Raw genomic sequence first — 16,155 nt, 5'->3', positions numbered from 1 at the left:
ATAGATAATAGATTTGGATTGCAAGCCTGTTTTGTAGGACAGATGGATCTGTAGTGCAAAGGAGAGGTCAAACCTGAAGATAATTATAGAGTGATTATTAAGGCTATGAGAAGGAATGGCAGTATTTATGTTGAATAGTATTTATGGTGAATACAGTGGGTTTATCAAAATAGAGGTCAAACCTAAAGATAATTTTAAAATAGATACATGATTATTAAGGCTATGAGAAGGAATGACAGTATTTATGGTGAATATAGTGGGTTTTTTAAGTGAGTTTATAGTCAAGACTGTCAAGTGTTATGTGAGATTGGTTAGGTAAGTACTGAAAGTATATAATTGGCTTTGGCAGTTAGGTTGTCTTGTGTCTGAGAGCCATTATTTGTATAGAGGCAAATGCTAGATTTCTGGAGGCTGAGGAATGGAAGTTAGGAAATGCAAACAATTAAAATTCTTACACCTTTACAATTTGCTATTTTTTCCTTCAGTGTTTTCTTTTGTAGCACTTCTGACTGGTTTATTATTTGCTTTTTCCTTATAATGACATTCTGTTATTCTATAGCATTCTGTTGAAGATGTAATTAAATTTTCTCAATCTGTGATGTCAGGTTGCTTTTTGAAGTATAAAGGTTTAAGAAATGCATAACTACATGTGATTTTTAATTGATCTTCTCAGTCTTCAGTTGATTTTTTTTCCATATATAAATTGAAGATAGATTCGTTTTACATTTGATATCATGTTAAAATGTTCCAAAAACTACCTACTGTATAATAGATATTACAATATTGTTGATCACCTTCAGGGTATTCTGATTATCCTGAAATGTCTCCCAGTGGTCAAAGCTGAGACAGTTTGAGCAACAAAATAAATATGAGAGTACTGGATTATAATCTAAAAAATAAAGTCAATATCTATGAATCCATGTTGATAAAAATAAATGATTGACTAAATAAATACTTGGCAGGAAAGAAGCACAGTTTCCTTACAGAAAAATTCCAAATAACCTATGTAGATTACCCCTTTCAGGAGGTAGAACTTAATTTCCCTCTTCTTGAATATGGGCTGGACTGACTGACTGTTAAAGAACAGAGTATGAAGAGGGAAAAACAGTAACTTTACAGTGTAGAGGCCTGACAGACAGCACCTTAACCAAGTTTGAGGTTAACTTCACCAATGATAAGGCATGGTGATATCATTTACTCTCTGATAGAATGTGTTAAGTCTAACCAGAAAAAATAATAAATAAAAAGTAATAAAGGGCATTCTACAAATACCTGACCAGTACTAAAAAGTATCATGTTATTACCTGAAAAAACAAGGAAAGTCTGAGAATCTTTACAGAACAGAGAAGACTAAGGAGACATAACTAAATACAATGTGATATCCCAGATTGACACTGGAAAAAGGACATGAGTGGAAAAAAATTGGTGAAATCTAAACAAAGTCTGGAATTTTGTTAATAGTATTATTCCAATGTTGATTTCTTGGTTGTGACAAATGTACCGTAGTTATGTAAGATGTTAACATGGGGGATATTGGGTAAAGGATATATGAGAATTCTCTGTACTATCTTTGTAACTTTTATGTAAACCTAAAATTATTCCAGAATAAAGCGTTTTTTAAAATAAAGCAGTAGACAAATTGTTAAGTAAAACGTATCTCAAACTGATAACTGATGAAGGAAACAATAAAGATTATTTACTGTTTGTATTGAGTGGATTCATCATAAGTGTTGGTTGGGGGTAAAACAGGCATATTTGATAAATCATGTTGAGATAAATTTCAGGAAAAATAAATGAAATTGGATTAGGGACACTAGCATGTGCAGCCTCTAGCAAGATATTTAACCTTTCTTGTTTCAAAAATGGGGACTCAAACTGACTTATCACTTTGAGCATTTTTAAAGTAAACTAGTATATTCACTGTAAAACTAAATCTTATGAAGCCTTAAAAGGAATAATAGTTCTGATCATTTTTATAAATTAGGTACATGTGGTAGTTAGCTTATTTTTCTAACATATACTGTTCTGTACTGTTATAGGGTGACAGCTATAAAGTAAGCTTGATGTAAGTGAAATTATAGTAAAATTATACACTTAAATAAGGCCAGGTTTCCTGGTTATCAGTCCTGATAGTGATTCTATTTAATTTATGTATGTATGTTAAATAGATATGAAATGGGTCTTAGGAGTAAGAGTTTCTGACCTGGAATGCCAGTTATTCCATCCCTGTTTTTCAGCATATATGACTCATGGCTGGCTACACATGACAGAACTTAGCACCTGAATTCTAAAACTGGCAGAGCAGTAGAATAGAGTATTTGCATTTAGCATTTATAGCTTTCAAGTCATAGAATAAGCCAACAGTGGGATATTATTGTAATTGATTTATTGCATATAAGTTATATACATTCTTTGATGCATTCAGTGATTATGAATATTTTGTCCTCCAAGAATAAGTGAGGATTAAATTGTTTATTTTGGAAAAAGAATATTCACTGTAAAAGCATATAGATTGGAGCAAAGAATACTGAGTTTTGTTTTCTCTTTAACTGAAGGGTATAAGCATTGATCAGAATATACTAATTTCAAACAATTTTTCTAGTGCTGTGTATAAGACAGACCCATGCAACAGTTAGAAGGAATAAGTTCAAATGTTCAATAGCAGGGTGGGGTTACTATAGGTGACAATACTATATTGTGTATTTCAAAAATTACTAGATGAGAGGACTTGAAATGGTCCTGACACATAGGAATCATAAATATGCAAGGTGATGGATACCGGAAATACTCTGACTTGATTCTTTTTTGTTTGTTTGTTTTTGTTTATGTCTGACTTGATGCTTATACATTCTATGCATGTAATAAAATATCATATGTACCCCATAAATATATACTATTATTATGTATCAATTTTAAAAAGAAATTTAAAACATGATAGGAAAAAATCTCTATAAATGAAGTGTGAACATATAGAGATGAAAGCGGAAAATTGATTATGGATGAGGTTAGTGCAGTTTATGGGAATTTCCAGAAGAATTCCATTTCAGTGAATGATGTGATTTGGGCATTATGAAAAACAGCTTAATTAGAGAGGGAAAAACACAGACTTTTTAGCTTCAGAATCGCCAGTACAGGCTCTGAGTCACTCTCTTATAGTGCATCTAGTTGGTGTGTCAGATAAAATGTATTGCTTTATGTGAGTATATTTCCCACAATTGAAAACAGCTGTTTTTGTTGTGGACCCAGCGTTTATCTTAGCATTCAGCTCCTTCACAAGAAGGTTCCAAGGCGGCTGTGAACTGTGAACTATACCAAAGGATTCAGAACTTGAATCTGGGAGCACAAACTTGATTAGAAGTTCTCGAATAATTTGGTATATTATGTTCATATTCTTTTACTATGGTAGCCATTTTTATTACAACCAATTTTGGTTCAGTCATTGTTTAACACACATTCCCAAATAGCTTTGACTTATAAATAATGAAAGAAGAAGAATCTTTTTTAAAACTAAACTTTCCTAACATGATTTAATTTTGGTGGGAAGGAACAGTTTTAATGTTAGAAAACTTTTAAAACATATTATTTTAAAATCAATAATATATTTGAACTGACTACATAGCATTCTTCCAGACTTGCATACTTAACCTATTTTTCCATAATTCACCCAAAGATATTTCTGGCATTGCAAACATCAAATATTCCACTCATATAAATGATTTCTTAGTTACTTGTGTTTTTAGTGTTGATCTTCAAACAGAATGTGACCAAAATTCATACTACGTTAAGTTATAACAGCTTTAATAGTGAACTTAAGGTAAAGAAATACATGTTTTGTCCAACCAACTATTGATTTAATTCACTATATTTTTTGCTGATTTGTATTTGGCACCAGGGAAATTCCTTGTTTTTATAGGCTAGGATGCTCAGGGCTTCAATTAGTAGTTAATTGAATCTTTATTCCCATGATTCTTTGGGATGCCTCCACCACTGCAGACACATTATCAGTGGGAATTTTCTCTATTTTGATATCTTTGCCTGTTTTACTCTGTCTTCACACCCAGGCATCTGTAAAAGTAGCATTTCTTTTTTTATCATTGATTTGTTTTAGTTCCTGCAATGGAAACGTCAATCAAGATTTTTTGTGGCAAGTCAGTTTGAGAATAGAACCAAACAAAATGAGCTTGGTTTCTGCTCATTTTGTGTTTATTGTAAAGATTTTCATAAAGATTTTCTTATTTCTTTATGATCCAGTTGTGTGTTTTTTTTTTCTTTTCAACTTTCTGACAATTTGTATCCCTGATTTCCTCTTAACGGTTTTGCTGTAAAAATACTACCTTTCCCCTTTTGTTTAAACTAATAAAAATGTTTCTCTAAATACTGTCTTTATCTTTAAAAGTTCATCAAATACTGGCCAAATAATATCCAGAGAGTCTATAATTAAAACCACTTCCAAGGTTCCTTCACATTTGCCAGTTTGGTTTTAATTCTTAATTCCCTTTGTATTATTCCAGTTTATGGTATTCTCTCTTTCTGTCTTTTTTCTTACTAGTAGTCTGCCTTGTTTACATGAGGGCCTTTATTTCCAGCTGAAGAAAAAGTATTTCCCTTATTCAACTTAAATTTATCCTGAAATCCAATTTTATTTAGATATATACATTTTTTGCAGCTTGCCTGTAATTTCTACTTCCTGCATTTAATGTGTGTAGAATTTCTAAACCTATTTCTGAAGCTGTCATCATCTCAGTGATGAGACACACACTAGTCGTTTACCCAGTAATACTGTGAACTGAGGAATTCTTATTTGTAGTCTTTATTCACTTCTGAAGTACTTATCCTGCTTTATAGTCTTTTGAAATGAAAAATGATGGGAACTCTTTGATATCTAAAATTGTGTTCTTTGTGTATATGCTTTGAGGAAGTGTCAGATTTTCTTGAACTAGAATTCATATAAAGCTCTTGTTCTTTGTGGAGTGGGGAGCCTCCACACATCCTTCCAGGCAAATCAAAAATGGCCACTCTTGAGACTTGAACGAACGTTTGTCACATGATAGAGACAGCAACAAAAAGAGCTAAGTAGGGGAAGCAGAAAACTACTTTCTCCCTGTAAGCAGAAAGCCAGACATCTTCTGGTTCTGACTCATCTCTTGGGCATACTCTGGAAAAGCTGTGGCGAAGAGTCGGTGAATTAGAAGATTCAGAGTAACTTTTTCCTACCCTGCAAGTGCCTATTAGCCCTGGAGGTGCCTATATGAGTAGTAGTACTTAATTGGATTCACTCTATGTTTAAGGTAAATGCTTGATGTTATAGGCTAGTTCTAGCTCCCTACTGGGTATAACTCACTGCTCTTCTTCTGTTTTTTTTTTTTTATTATTACTATTTTGAGGCAAGGGTCTCACTGTTGCCCAGGATGGAGTGCAGTGGTGCAATCACAGCTCGCTAAAGGCTTTACCTCCTAGGCTCAAGTGATCTTCCCACATTAGCCTCCCAAGTAACTGGGACAACAGGCATGTGCCACCATGCCCAGCTAATTTTTGTATTTTTTTTTGTAGAGACTGAGTTTTGCCACGTTGCCCAGGCTGGTCTCGAACTTCTGAAGTCAAGCAACCCGGCCACATCCGCCTAGCAAAGTTCTGGGATTACAGGCATGAGCCCCCGCACCTGCCTATCTAAAAGTTCCATGATAAACCTAAGGAGTCAATTTATATATAATAGTCACTAATATTTATAAAATGCTTTAAATTTTATAAAGTTATTTTTGTATTATATTATCTCATTTTGGGACTCACAATAATGCTGTGACTTAGCTTTATTAAACCAAACTCCAGGCACATTTACTTTTGTAGATTCTCTCTAGTTTAATTTGTACCAGAGCCAGGAGTCAAACCCAGAATGCTCCATAGTCCATGTTCTGAACACCATATTACACTCAACTCTGCATTGTTTTAGATTTGGACACATAAATATATATTGGTCTCTGTTGAAGTGGACATACTAGTTCTCTGAGCATTATCTGGTTCTTCTTGGAAGCCTAACTGCAAATTGGCACTTATAAAACAGTGTATTTCTGGCAGTGTTACAGCTAACGTTTGCAGATTTTGTATGATTCCTACCGTTAGGCTAATTTTAACACACTTCGAGCATCTTTAACTGGTTGCTATTTCTTGTACATAAGTGATATCATCACTTACCAGTCTTAACCTTGGTTGCTTCATATCATTAAGTAATGTTTTACAGGCATCCTCATCTCCTTACTGCGTCTGTGCGCACTGTTTTTAAATGAAATAAGATGCTAGAGCTGATGATTACCAAGCGATAGAGATCTATATCTCAGGGATACAACTTTATTCTTTTAAAATATGGAATACTGTTAAGAATATTTCTACGTTGTATGAACAGGGAATTCAAACAAACTTTTAAAAATGAAAAATGAGAACATTCCTGAATGAAGTTTTACTCAAATCTCCTATTAAATCCTAAGAATAGGCTGCCGGCTTTCAGGAAGTGAAAAATGACTCAGAAGCTAATAAGCTAAGCCAATCTCTCAATTGTTTCAGTTTCTCAGGAATTGCTGTACAATGCTGTCAATAACGATCTCCAGGGATCTGACCCCCATTCCGTCTCCCACTGCCTCCTCTGAAGCTCCAGATGCCACCAAAAGAAGGAGCTTTGAAGAAATTGCCTGTACCCTCTTTTTACCCTGAGGTGGGTGAGGCCAGGCAGGGTGATTCTCAGGATATCCTGATGATCAAAGGAATTGTTGAAGCATTCATCAAGACTTTCTGGAAGGTGACCAAGAAATTCAGGAAACATTACCAAATAGCCTAAGAACTTAAGTTGGAGATCAAGAATGGATGGCACAAGTGCCACCTAAAATATAATGCGTGATGATATACACGATTAATAAGCTCTTTGGGGGCAGAGACTATTACTCTTTGTATATTTCTTCCCCCAACTTCACAATATCTAGCATCGTACCAAGTATAAAAACAATACTCACTTAATAAATGTTATTTTATGACTGAGAGAGAACACTTTATAGAAAGTACTCTCAGGGCCGGACAAAGTGGCTCACACCTGTAATCCCAGCACGTTGGGAGGCTGAGGCAGGCGTATCACTTGAGATAAGGGGTTCGAGACCAGTCTGGCCAACATGGTGGAACCCCATCTGTACTAAAAAATACAAAAATTAGCTGTGCACAGTGACCCATGCCTCTAATCCCAGCTACTCAGGAGGCTGAGGCAGGAGAATCGCATGAACCCAGGAGGCAGAGGTAGTATGCTGAGATTGCACTACTGCACTTCAGCCTGGGGGACCCAGAGAGAGTCCATCTCCCCCCGCAAAAACAAAATGTGCTCTCAAACCCCTTCTTTTCTTAGTACTTAATCCATGATCAGGAATGGTGATAAAGAGAGTTGACCATTACCTCAGGCTTCTTGGCCTCTGTTGTCTTCTGTCTTGGGTAGGAAATATGTATTTGTCCAGTGTATGAAGTTTGCAGTATTAATACTTAAAGTTACGTCTTCACTGTTGCCTAGACTTTTATTTCTTAAGATGTTTCATTGTGATATTCAGTTATTTAGTGGAATTCTCTCATCTGAACCACACTTGGGGATTTATTATACTGTCAGATTTAAAAATCTATCTTGTATCTGTTTTTAGGATTCAATAGTAAACACTCTTGCTTCTTGAATAGGTCTATATCAATCATCACTGTGTTTCAGAAGTAGGATGTACTATCATTAATTTTCTAAAAAAATCTAACCTGTTACTCTTGAATGGCAGCATATAGTCTTACATCTTACCTGAGCAGAGCTTCCCATAGCCTACTAAAAGACTATTTACAGTAATGTGATTTAAGATACTATTTAATTAAAGCAAGGCTCATGGTCTACTATTTTTCTTAGAGAAAATGAAACAGCAAACTTAAGGTCAGTTCTTCTGACCTCAAGTTGTCCTTCAGTGAATTAATCACATCTTCTTTTAGTAGTTAACTTTCATTTAGGAGTAGATCTTTAAAATCTTCAACTTTTTGACTTCTTGTACCTTTTGTGGCTCCAGTTACACATAAGTTTTTTTATTTGTAATTTTTTCCTATAAGTGAGCATAAAAGAGTACTACTAGTTTTTTGACGAACATGAGGTAGACATTCATTACCTACTCTTATTAGCTGGCATTTTAGATTATAAGGAATCCAGTGGGTCGAAAAAAAATAGAAAAAGAAAAGAAAAAAGGAACCCATTCTTCACAAGACAACAGGGAAAAGAAAGTAAAAGGAATTCAATGTAAGAATAATAATCAGGTTACTATCAGGAAAGTAATTTTATATGAACAACATCTCTTTTGAGCAGGAAATGTATTAAATTATGCTGTATAGATTTGGGGTTTTGCTAAAAGCATGAAACTTTTTGAAAGGAAATTGAGTTTCTTTGTCTTCATGAGCTTTATATAGCCGGGGATCCTTAAGTGTATAGCTTTTCTTTAAAAGAGACCTACTCTGTTTTCTGTTTCATGGATTAAATTACCAGTTCTAGAATTTGCTAAGGGAGGATGAACATAGAATGTGAAGATTATTTCTGTGAATTGGATGGGACGTGTGAGTTTAAGGTTTGAGCCTTTACTTTCTTTTTGAGACAGAGTCTTGCTCTGTTGCCCAGGGTAGAGTGCAATGGCATGATCTCTGCTCACGGCAACCTCTGCCTCCCAGGTTGAAGTAATTCTTCCGCCTCAGCCTCCTGAGTAGCTGGGATTACAAGCACCCACCATCATGCCTGGCTAACTTTTGTATTTTTGTAGAGATGGGGTTTCACCATGTTTGCCAGGCTGGTCCGGAACTCCTGACTTCAGGTGATCCACCCACCTCGGCTTCCCAAAGTGCTGGGATTACAGACATGAGCCACTGCACCCAGCCTGATCCTTTACTTTTAATCTCTGATTCTCTTAAATGACCTGGTCAGGTTGGACCTGCTTTTCTCACATCAACTTTTTAAAATAAATTGCATTGTAAATTTTATCAGTTTATATGATGAATTTTAATCAGTAATCCACAACAGATTTGGTTAAAATATTGTTAGTAATTTTTATCAATATTTTAAATGTTTTATGCTAGTAACGTGTGAAAACTAAATCAAATATTGTTTATTCTTCCATTAAAATTATTTTTTTGGCCAGATGCGGTGGCTCACACCTGTAATCCCAGCACTTTGGGAGGCCGAGACGGGCGAATCACAAGGTCAAGAGATAGAGACCATCCTGGCCAACATGATGAAACCTCGTCTCTATTATTAAAAAAAAAAACAACTATTTTTTTTTCTGGTAATGTAACAGGATAAATTATATATATAGACCTGTGATGCCAGGCACGGTGGCTCATGACTGTAATCTCAGCACTTTGGGAGGCTGAGGCAGGCGGATCACGAGGTCAGAAGTTGAGACCATCCTGCCCAACATGGTGAAACCCCATCTCTACTAAAATACAAAAAATTAGCCAGGCATGGTGATGTGAGCTTCTAGTCCCACCTACTAGGAGACTGAGGCAGGAGAATTGCTTGAACCTGGAAGGCGGAGGTTGCAATGAGCTGAGATCATGCTCCAGCCTGGTGACAGAGCAAGACTGTCTCAAAGAAAAAAAAAAAGACCTGTGAAATTGTGACAACAACATATAGTGTGGTTTGTCCTCTGCTTATTTTCCTCCTGTGTTAGCGTACAAGTCATATTATTACAGGGGATAACAGTGGCAGCATCTAAACTGTAACAAGTTCTAACAAAGGATGGTTTGGCATTATTTTTAGATCTGAATTTTTCTGTGATTTCTATCTTTTTCTGTTTCTCCAGGTTCCCAGCCAACCTCTGATAAACCCTCCCAGCGACCATCAGAGAGCACAAATTGTAGCCCTACCCGGAAAAGGTCTTCATCTGAGAGTACTTCTTCAACAGGCTAGTGCTATTTGTTTTACCAGATTTTCAAGATAGTTTCCCATTTGTTATTTGTGAATAAGGAGTTATAATGTAATGTTGTAGAAAAAATAATGGGAACTGTATCATATGTGGTATGTTTTGTTTTAATTCAAAGGAGTTGAAACAGTGACTTGGTATGTGAGAATCAGTAATGTACATTGAAACAATATAGTACCTTTACCAAGTTGAATTGAAGTAAAAGTATGTGTTGGGCATAATAGGGGAATGTGGATTGTAGCTGTTTAATAAAGATTTAGATATACATAAAACTGCTTAAAGTCAGGCGTGGGTGGATCATGCTTATAATTTTAGCACTTTGGGAGGCTGAAGTGGGTGATCACCCGAGGTCAGGAGTTCGAGTCTAGCCTGTTCAACATGGTGAAACCCCATCCACACTAAAAATGCAAAAATTAGCCAGGCATGGTGGCATGTGCCTGTAATCCCAGCTACTTGGGAGGCTGAGGCAGGAGAATATCTTGAACCTGGGAGGTGGAGGTTGCAGTGAGTGTAGATCGCTCTACTGCACTCCAGCCTGGCGACAGAGTGAGACTCTGTCTAAAAAAAAATAAATTGTTTAGTAAACTAGTAAACCAAGGTAGCATTCATGAATCTCTAGGGATATAATTAAGAGGTTGTGAGGAGAACCTCTATTAATAGTTATTTTTAAACTTATTAATTGCTAATGTTTATATATTTACAACCCATTAATACAGTATATTTGTATAATTAATACAGACATGTAGGGTATGCTTCCAGTTTTCTTTTTACTGACAGTTTGTGTGTTTACCAACAACAACAACAAAAAGAGGATGATTTATACCTGTCTTCTGCCTTTACCTGACGGTTGAAGAGTAAGAAATAATTTTTTAAAATTTATTAATTTTATTGGAAGAGATGGAGAGTGATAGGTTAATTCCTGATAGAGAAGAATATATTAAAGAAAGTTAAGAGTGTTCAAGAAAAGAGGCCGGGCGCGGTGGCTCACGCCTGTAATCCCAACACTTTGGGAGGCCGAGGTGGGAGGATCACAAGGTCAGGAGATCGAGACCATTCTGGCCAACCTGGTGAAATCCATCTCTACTAAAATACAAAAAATTGGCTGGGTGTGATGGTGGATGCCTGTAGTTCCAGCTACTCGAGAGGCTGAGGCAGGGGAATTACTTGACCCCAGGTGGCAGAGGTTACAGTGAGCTGAGATCACGCCACTGCACTCCAGCTGGGTGACAGAGCAAGACTCTGTCTCAGTCAACCAATCAATCGGTAAATAAATAAGTAAGCCAGTGTGGTTGGACTAAAGACAATTTTTATTTGTTTTTGAAACGGAGTTCCACTCTACTGCCCAGGCTGGAGTGCAGTGGAGCAATCTCAGCTTACTGCAAACTCGACTTCCGGTTCCAGTGATTCTCTTGCCTCAGCCTTCCAAGCAACTGGGATTAGAGGCACGTGCCACCACACCTGTCTAAGTTTTTTGTATTTTTAGTAGAGATGGAGTTTAGCCATATTGGCCAGGCTGGTCTCGAACTCCTGACCTCAGGTGATTTGCCCGCCTTGGGCTCCCAAAGTGCTGGGATTACTAGAGTGAGGAACTGTGCCCAGCCAAAGACAGTTTTTTAATATGAGGTTTTAAAGGTAGTAGAGAGCTAGTGATGTAGAGCCTTAAACACAGTTGGAAGTTGTGAAAACTTAAATAAGGAAGTATCCTCCTACCTTTCTATCTCTAGGTCTTTGAAGAAGTGGAAGGCCTTTCAAATTGTATCATTATGGTATTTGTTGAATTTAATTGATGATTATCTTTAGAAGCTCTTTGTTAGTCTAGTTGTCCCTTTGGCAGCACTCATAGTTGTGTCTCTCTTGGTGCTTTGTTTTTATACTACCTTGGAGAGACTTTTATGCTCTAACAATAAATGACTTAATTTCTCTGATGTCTACCTAGATCAGGGTAAGGAAACTCAGCCTGTGGGCCAAATGCAATCCAAGACCTGTTTTTGTGTAGCCCTCAAGCTAAGAATGATTTTTATGTTTTTAAAAGCTTAGGGGGGAAAGACAAATAATAATATGAGGCGCACATTATGTGTGTCCTCAAAAGCCTAAAATATTTACTCAGGCCTTTTACAGAAAAAGTTCATCAACCTCTGAACGAATGAATGAGATTTTGATAAGGGACATATCATTGATGAAAATCACCAAAATATTTTACTTTTGTAAGCAAAAGAAAGAATATCTACATTCATAATGTTTCTTTTGCAATGAGACTATTCTGTTCATTGAATTAGACTTCTATTGCGGGTTGCTGTGTGTGATTAGTGAGCACTGGAAAGACAAACATGAATAAGATGAAGTTACTGGCCTGAATTCAGACATATTCACTGAAAAGCAGTGTATTAAATTATGTAACAGAGCAGTGTACAAAATGCTATGACACAGGGAAACTCAAGCACTAACCACTTCAAATGACTAAAGAAGATATCACTCAATAAGTCACACACACACTACTATATATTGAATTTACTTAAGTAGGCAAGTGGGACAACATAAAGGGTAAAGTGTATTGAATACGGTAACAATGGCACTTTTGAAGAAAGGCACAAAACCATTACATAGCATATTGTTCTTGAAGAATCACCCATTGTTGGATATGACTAATGTCTAAAAGCGGTGATGATGGTGGTTGGAAAAGGAGGTTGTAAAAGTAATAATGGGGACTATATCATATGGCATGCTTTTTCATTCAAAGGAGTTGGAACTTCATTGTACATGCAATTGAAAGCTACTGAACAATTTCTGACAAAGAAGATAAATTATTTGATGTACTCTATTAGTAAGAATAGGATAGGTCTTACAGTGTTAAAAAATGATCCCCAAATCTCAGTGGCTTAAAACAACAAAGGCTTATTTTTTGTTCATGCTGTGTAACCATCAAGAATCCACTCCATGTTGCCTTCCCTCTAGGACCCCAGCTAACAGAGAGCCTATATCTGGAATGTTGCTTGTCTTCTGGCAGAGGGAAAGGGCCATAGTAAAGCACTAACTGGTGATTAAAATTTCTGCATGAAATATTACCTCTCATGTTTCAGTGCCAAACCAAGTAACGGGGTTAAGTCTTGTGTCAGTGGGACTAGAAAGTACAATCCTTTTGGTGGTGGGGAGTGGATAGCAAATATTTATAAGTAATAATATTATTAGAAAAATGCTGCAACATTACAATATGAAGAATGGAGTGTGACAAATGCATGCACACAGAGAAGATTATGGCTTCAGACTGGGATATATTAAATTTGAACTGTCTTTGGCCTATTTAGGTAAAGATATTGAATAGACTGTTGGAAGCAGTGGTTTATACTTTGAGAGACATCTGTGATAGAGATAAAGATCTAATTATATATATTAACTTGAATTGGCAGTGAAAGAGATCACCCAGGGAGAACATGTTAAGTGAGGTGACAGGAACGGAGACCTAAGAAACTTGGGCATTTTGGAGGGAAGTGGAAGAAAAGATGTTTAGTGAATGAGAACGTAAATATGAAACATCAAACCATATATATCACAGAAGCCTAAAAAAGACAGACTTCAGAGTGGAACAGATTAGTCAGCATTAAATGTCACAAAGAGTTCAAGAAGAGTTTGATCAGGACATGTCAAATGATTGGGAAAATAAGAAAAAATAGTCTGAGAGTGTGAAAGTTGGGAGCTTGAAAGAGGGAAAGGAGACTTAAAATTCAGGTGGCATTGAGATAAATTAGAGCTGTGTATTTCCCAGCAATGTGGTAGATTAGATGTGCAGAGCAAACAAACACTTTGTTATCTAAAACCTAAAAATACATGGACAACATTTCTTATAGTGTGACTAAACTTAGAAGTAACTAAATAGGAAACCAGAAACTTCAGAAAGTTTGATTCAACAGAGATAAAGAGTGTTAGAGCTGCTTGACATCTGCTTGATCTCTGGTGGCTGGGAGCCTGGCAATTGGAACACATCCAGGTGCAAGAGACAAAAGACAGAGTTTAGGACTCTAGTAGAACAGAAGACCACATCAGATTTCCATGCATAAAGTTGGAACGCCCAAAAGGTGACCTTAACAATGTATGGGGAAATAGAAATGAACCTATCACAGAAAAGGATAGTTTCTTCTTTCAGTTTTGGCTTTGGAAGGAAGAAGAAAAAGAAGGAGTTCCTGACCACAAGCTCTTACTGATTCTCTGCCTCTCCTACAGATTTATATTGCTTGTCAGACCCAGAAAAAAATTAAAGTAAAATTTGTCATAGGTTGTTAGTGTTCCCAGTTTCATTGTAGAATCAAATACAAATACTCTGGAGAATTGCAATTAAATATAAACCTGTGCTTTTAAAATCAGTATATTCACAATTTTGGTTGACCTAGCTTTATCATATATTGCAGCAACACAGGAAATGACAGCCTTTATTTTGCAATTTAAAGGTGCAAACCAGAATCATGTCCTAACCTTCTAGGTGTAGTCAAAGGAATACCATATCTCTGCAAACCATGTTTAGTAAACTGAGGTGTATAAACAACTGTAAAAACAAAATGTAATTTATATTTTGGATAGGGTGCCTCAAGGCCCATCCTTGAACTAAATTCCCTATTTCGAGATAAATCCAAAGGAATAATATACTAAATAATGTGGTTTTACTGAAAGCTGTAGTCATTATTACGCATATCAGGAGCCCATAGTACAAAATTATTATTGATGAGTAAAATCTAAGCCTTTTCTGGAGGTTTTTAATATCTTATTAGGACTTTAGGATGTAATATGAGGATAACTATTTTCATTTCTGTAATGAGTACTTGCAAGTAGTCTGTTAAAGTTTACATCTCTCTTAGAAGTCTTTTTCTAATATTTGTAGTTTTTAAGATATTTATGTCCGTCCTCTCATTTCTCGGGGATTTGATGTAACTCTGAAGATTTTTATAATTAGGACACAAATCCATGGTAATTTTCACATTCTAGAAAACATAAAGCCCTTCAATAGTGTTTCACAAAATCATTTCATCTCTTTATAGCTGGTTTACAAATATTGTTACATTGATGAGAGAGGTGGTTCTTTTAAATTTTTATCATTGAGCAACTACTATATTCAGACTGCCAAATTCAACTACTATATTAAGCCTAAAGACTGTAAGAGACATTCCCTAATACCAGGGAACTTATGTTAAGATCAGTTTATCTTGAGAGCAACAATACAATATACTATTTATTATATAGTAATATTATTTATTTATTTATTTTGATGGAGTCTTGCTCTTATCTTGCAGGCTAGAGTGCAGTGTTGCAATCTTGGCTCACTGCAACTTCTGCCTCCCAGGTTAATGCAATTCTCCTGCCTTAGCTTCTCTTGTAGCTGAGACTACAGGCACGTGCCACCATGCTCAGCTAATTTTTATATTTTTAATAGAGATGGGGTTTCACAATGTTGAACAGGAGCTGGTCTCGAACTCCTGACCTCAAGTGATCCGCCCACCTGAGCCTCTGAAAGTGTTGGGATTACAGGCGTGAGCCACCATGCCTGGCCTGTACAGTAATATTTCTACACATAGCTGAATGCTGAAATGATGAAAAGTTAATCAGAAAAGGCTTCCATAAACTTTGTATTGAGGTTTAAAATACATCATATATATGCCATGACCAAAGAAGTAAGTGGGTTGTGAACCCAAGATGGTGCCCTGTCTCAGACAAAAAAAAGGTTATACTTTAGCCAGGCTAAAGTATCTCTGGAGTGAAGATTACACTAGACCGTAGTAATGACTTAAAACAGGATTCAGCGACTCAAACTGTCACACTGTTCTACAAATAACTGATTTTTAAAACAAAGTTTAACATTTGAAAAAATTTTAATTGTGAAAAAACAAACCAAAAACAAAAATTTTTTTAATTTTAATTTTTTTTTTATTGCAAAGTACAGATAATATAAAATTTGCTGGCTGGTGTGTTGGCTCACACCTGTAATTCAAGCACTTTGAGGGGCTAAGGCAGGCAGATCACCTGAGGTTAGGAGTTCGAGACCAGCCTGGCCAACATGGCAAAACACTGTCTCTACGGAAAATATAAAAACTAGCCAGGCTTGATGACTACTACTCTGGAGGCTGAGACAGGAGAATCACATGAACTTGAGAGATGGAGGTTGCAGTGAGCTGAGATCCCGCCAATGCACTCCAGCCTGGGAGACAGAGCTAGACTCCCC

The 16,155-nt window shown here is 36.3% G+C and overlaps 1 protein-coding gene across 3 annotated transcripts in view; it reads left to right on the top strand.

Moving 5' to 3' along the window:
• The window catches only part of ASH1L (ASH1 like histone lysine methyltransferase), a 238,891-nt gene that overhangs the window by 98,070 nt on the left and 124,666 nt on the right, over positions 1 to 16,155 (top strand). For all 3 annotated transcript variants that reach the window (XM_021667330.2, XM_012449852.2, XM_012449853.2), the window contains one exon: positions 9,834 to 9,935. In XM_021667330.2, coding sequence (XP_021523005.1) covers positions 9,834 to 9,935 — 102 coding nt within the window. The remainder of the gene's footprint in view (positions 1 to 9,833; positions 9,936 to 16,155) is intronic.

This window comes from Aotus nancymaae, unplaced genomic scaffold (genome assembly GCF_030222135.1).
Source record: "Aotus nancymaae isolate 86718 unplaced genomic scaffold, 86718_ANA_hifiasm-v0.15.2.pri h1tg000108l, whole genome shotgun sequence".
Lineage (NCBI taxonomy): Eukaryota > Metazoa > Chordata > Mammalia > Primates > Aotidae > Aotus > Aotus nancymaae.
This window is presented reverse-complemented; position numbering and strand designations above follow the sequence as displayed.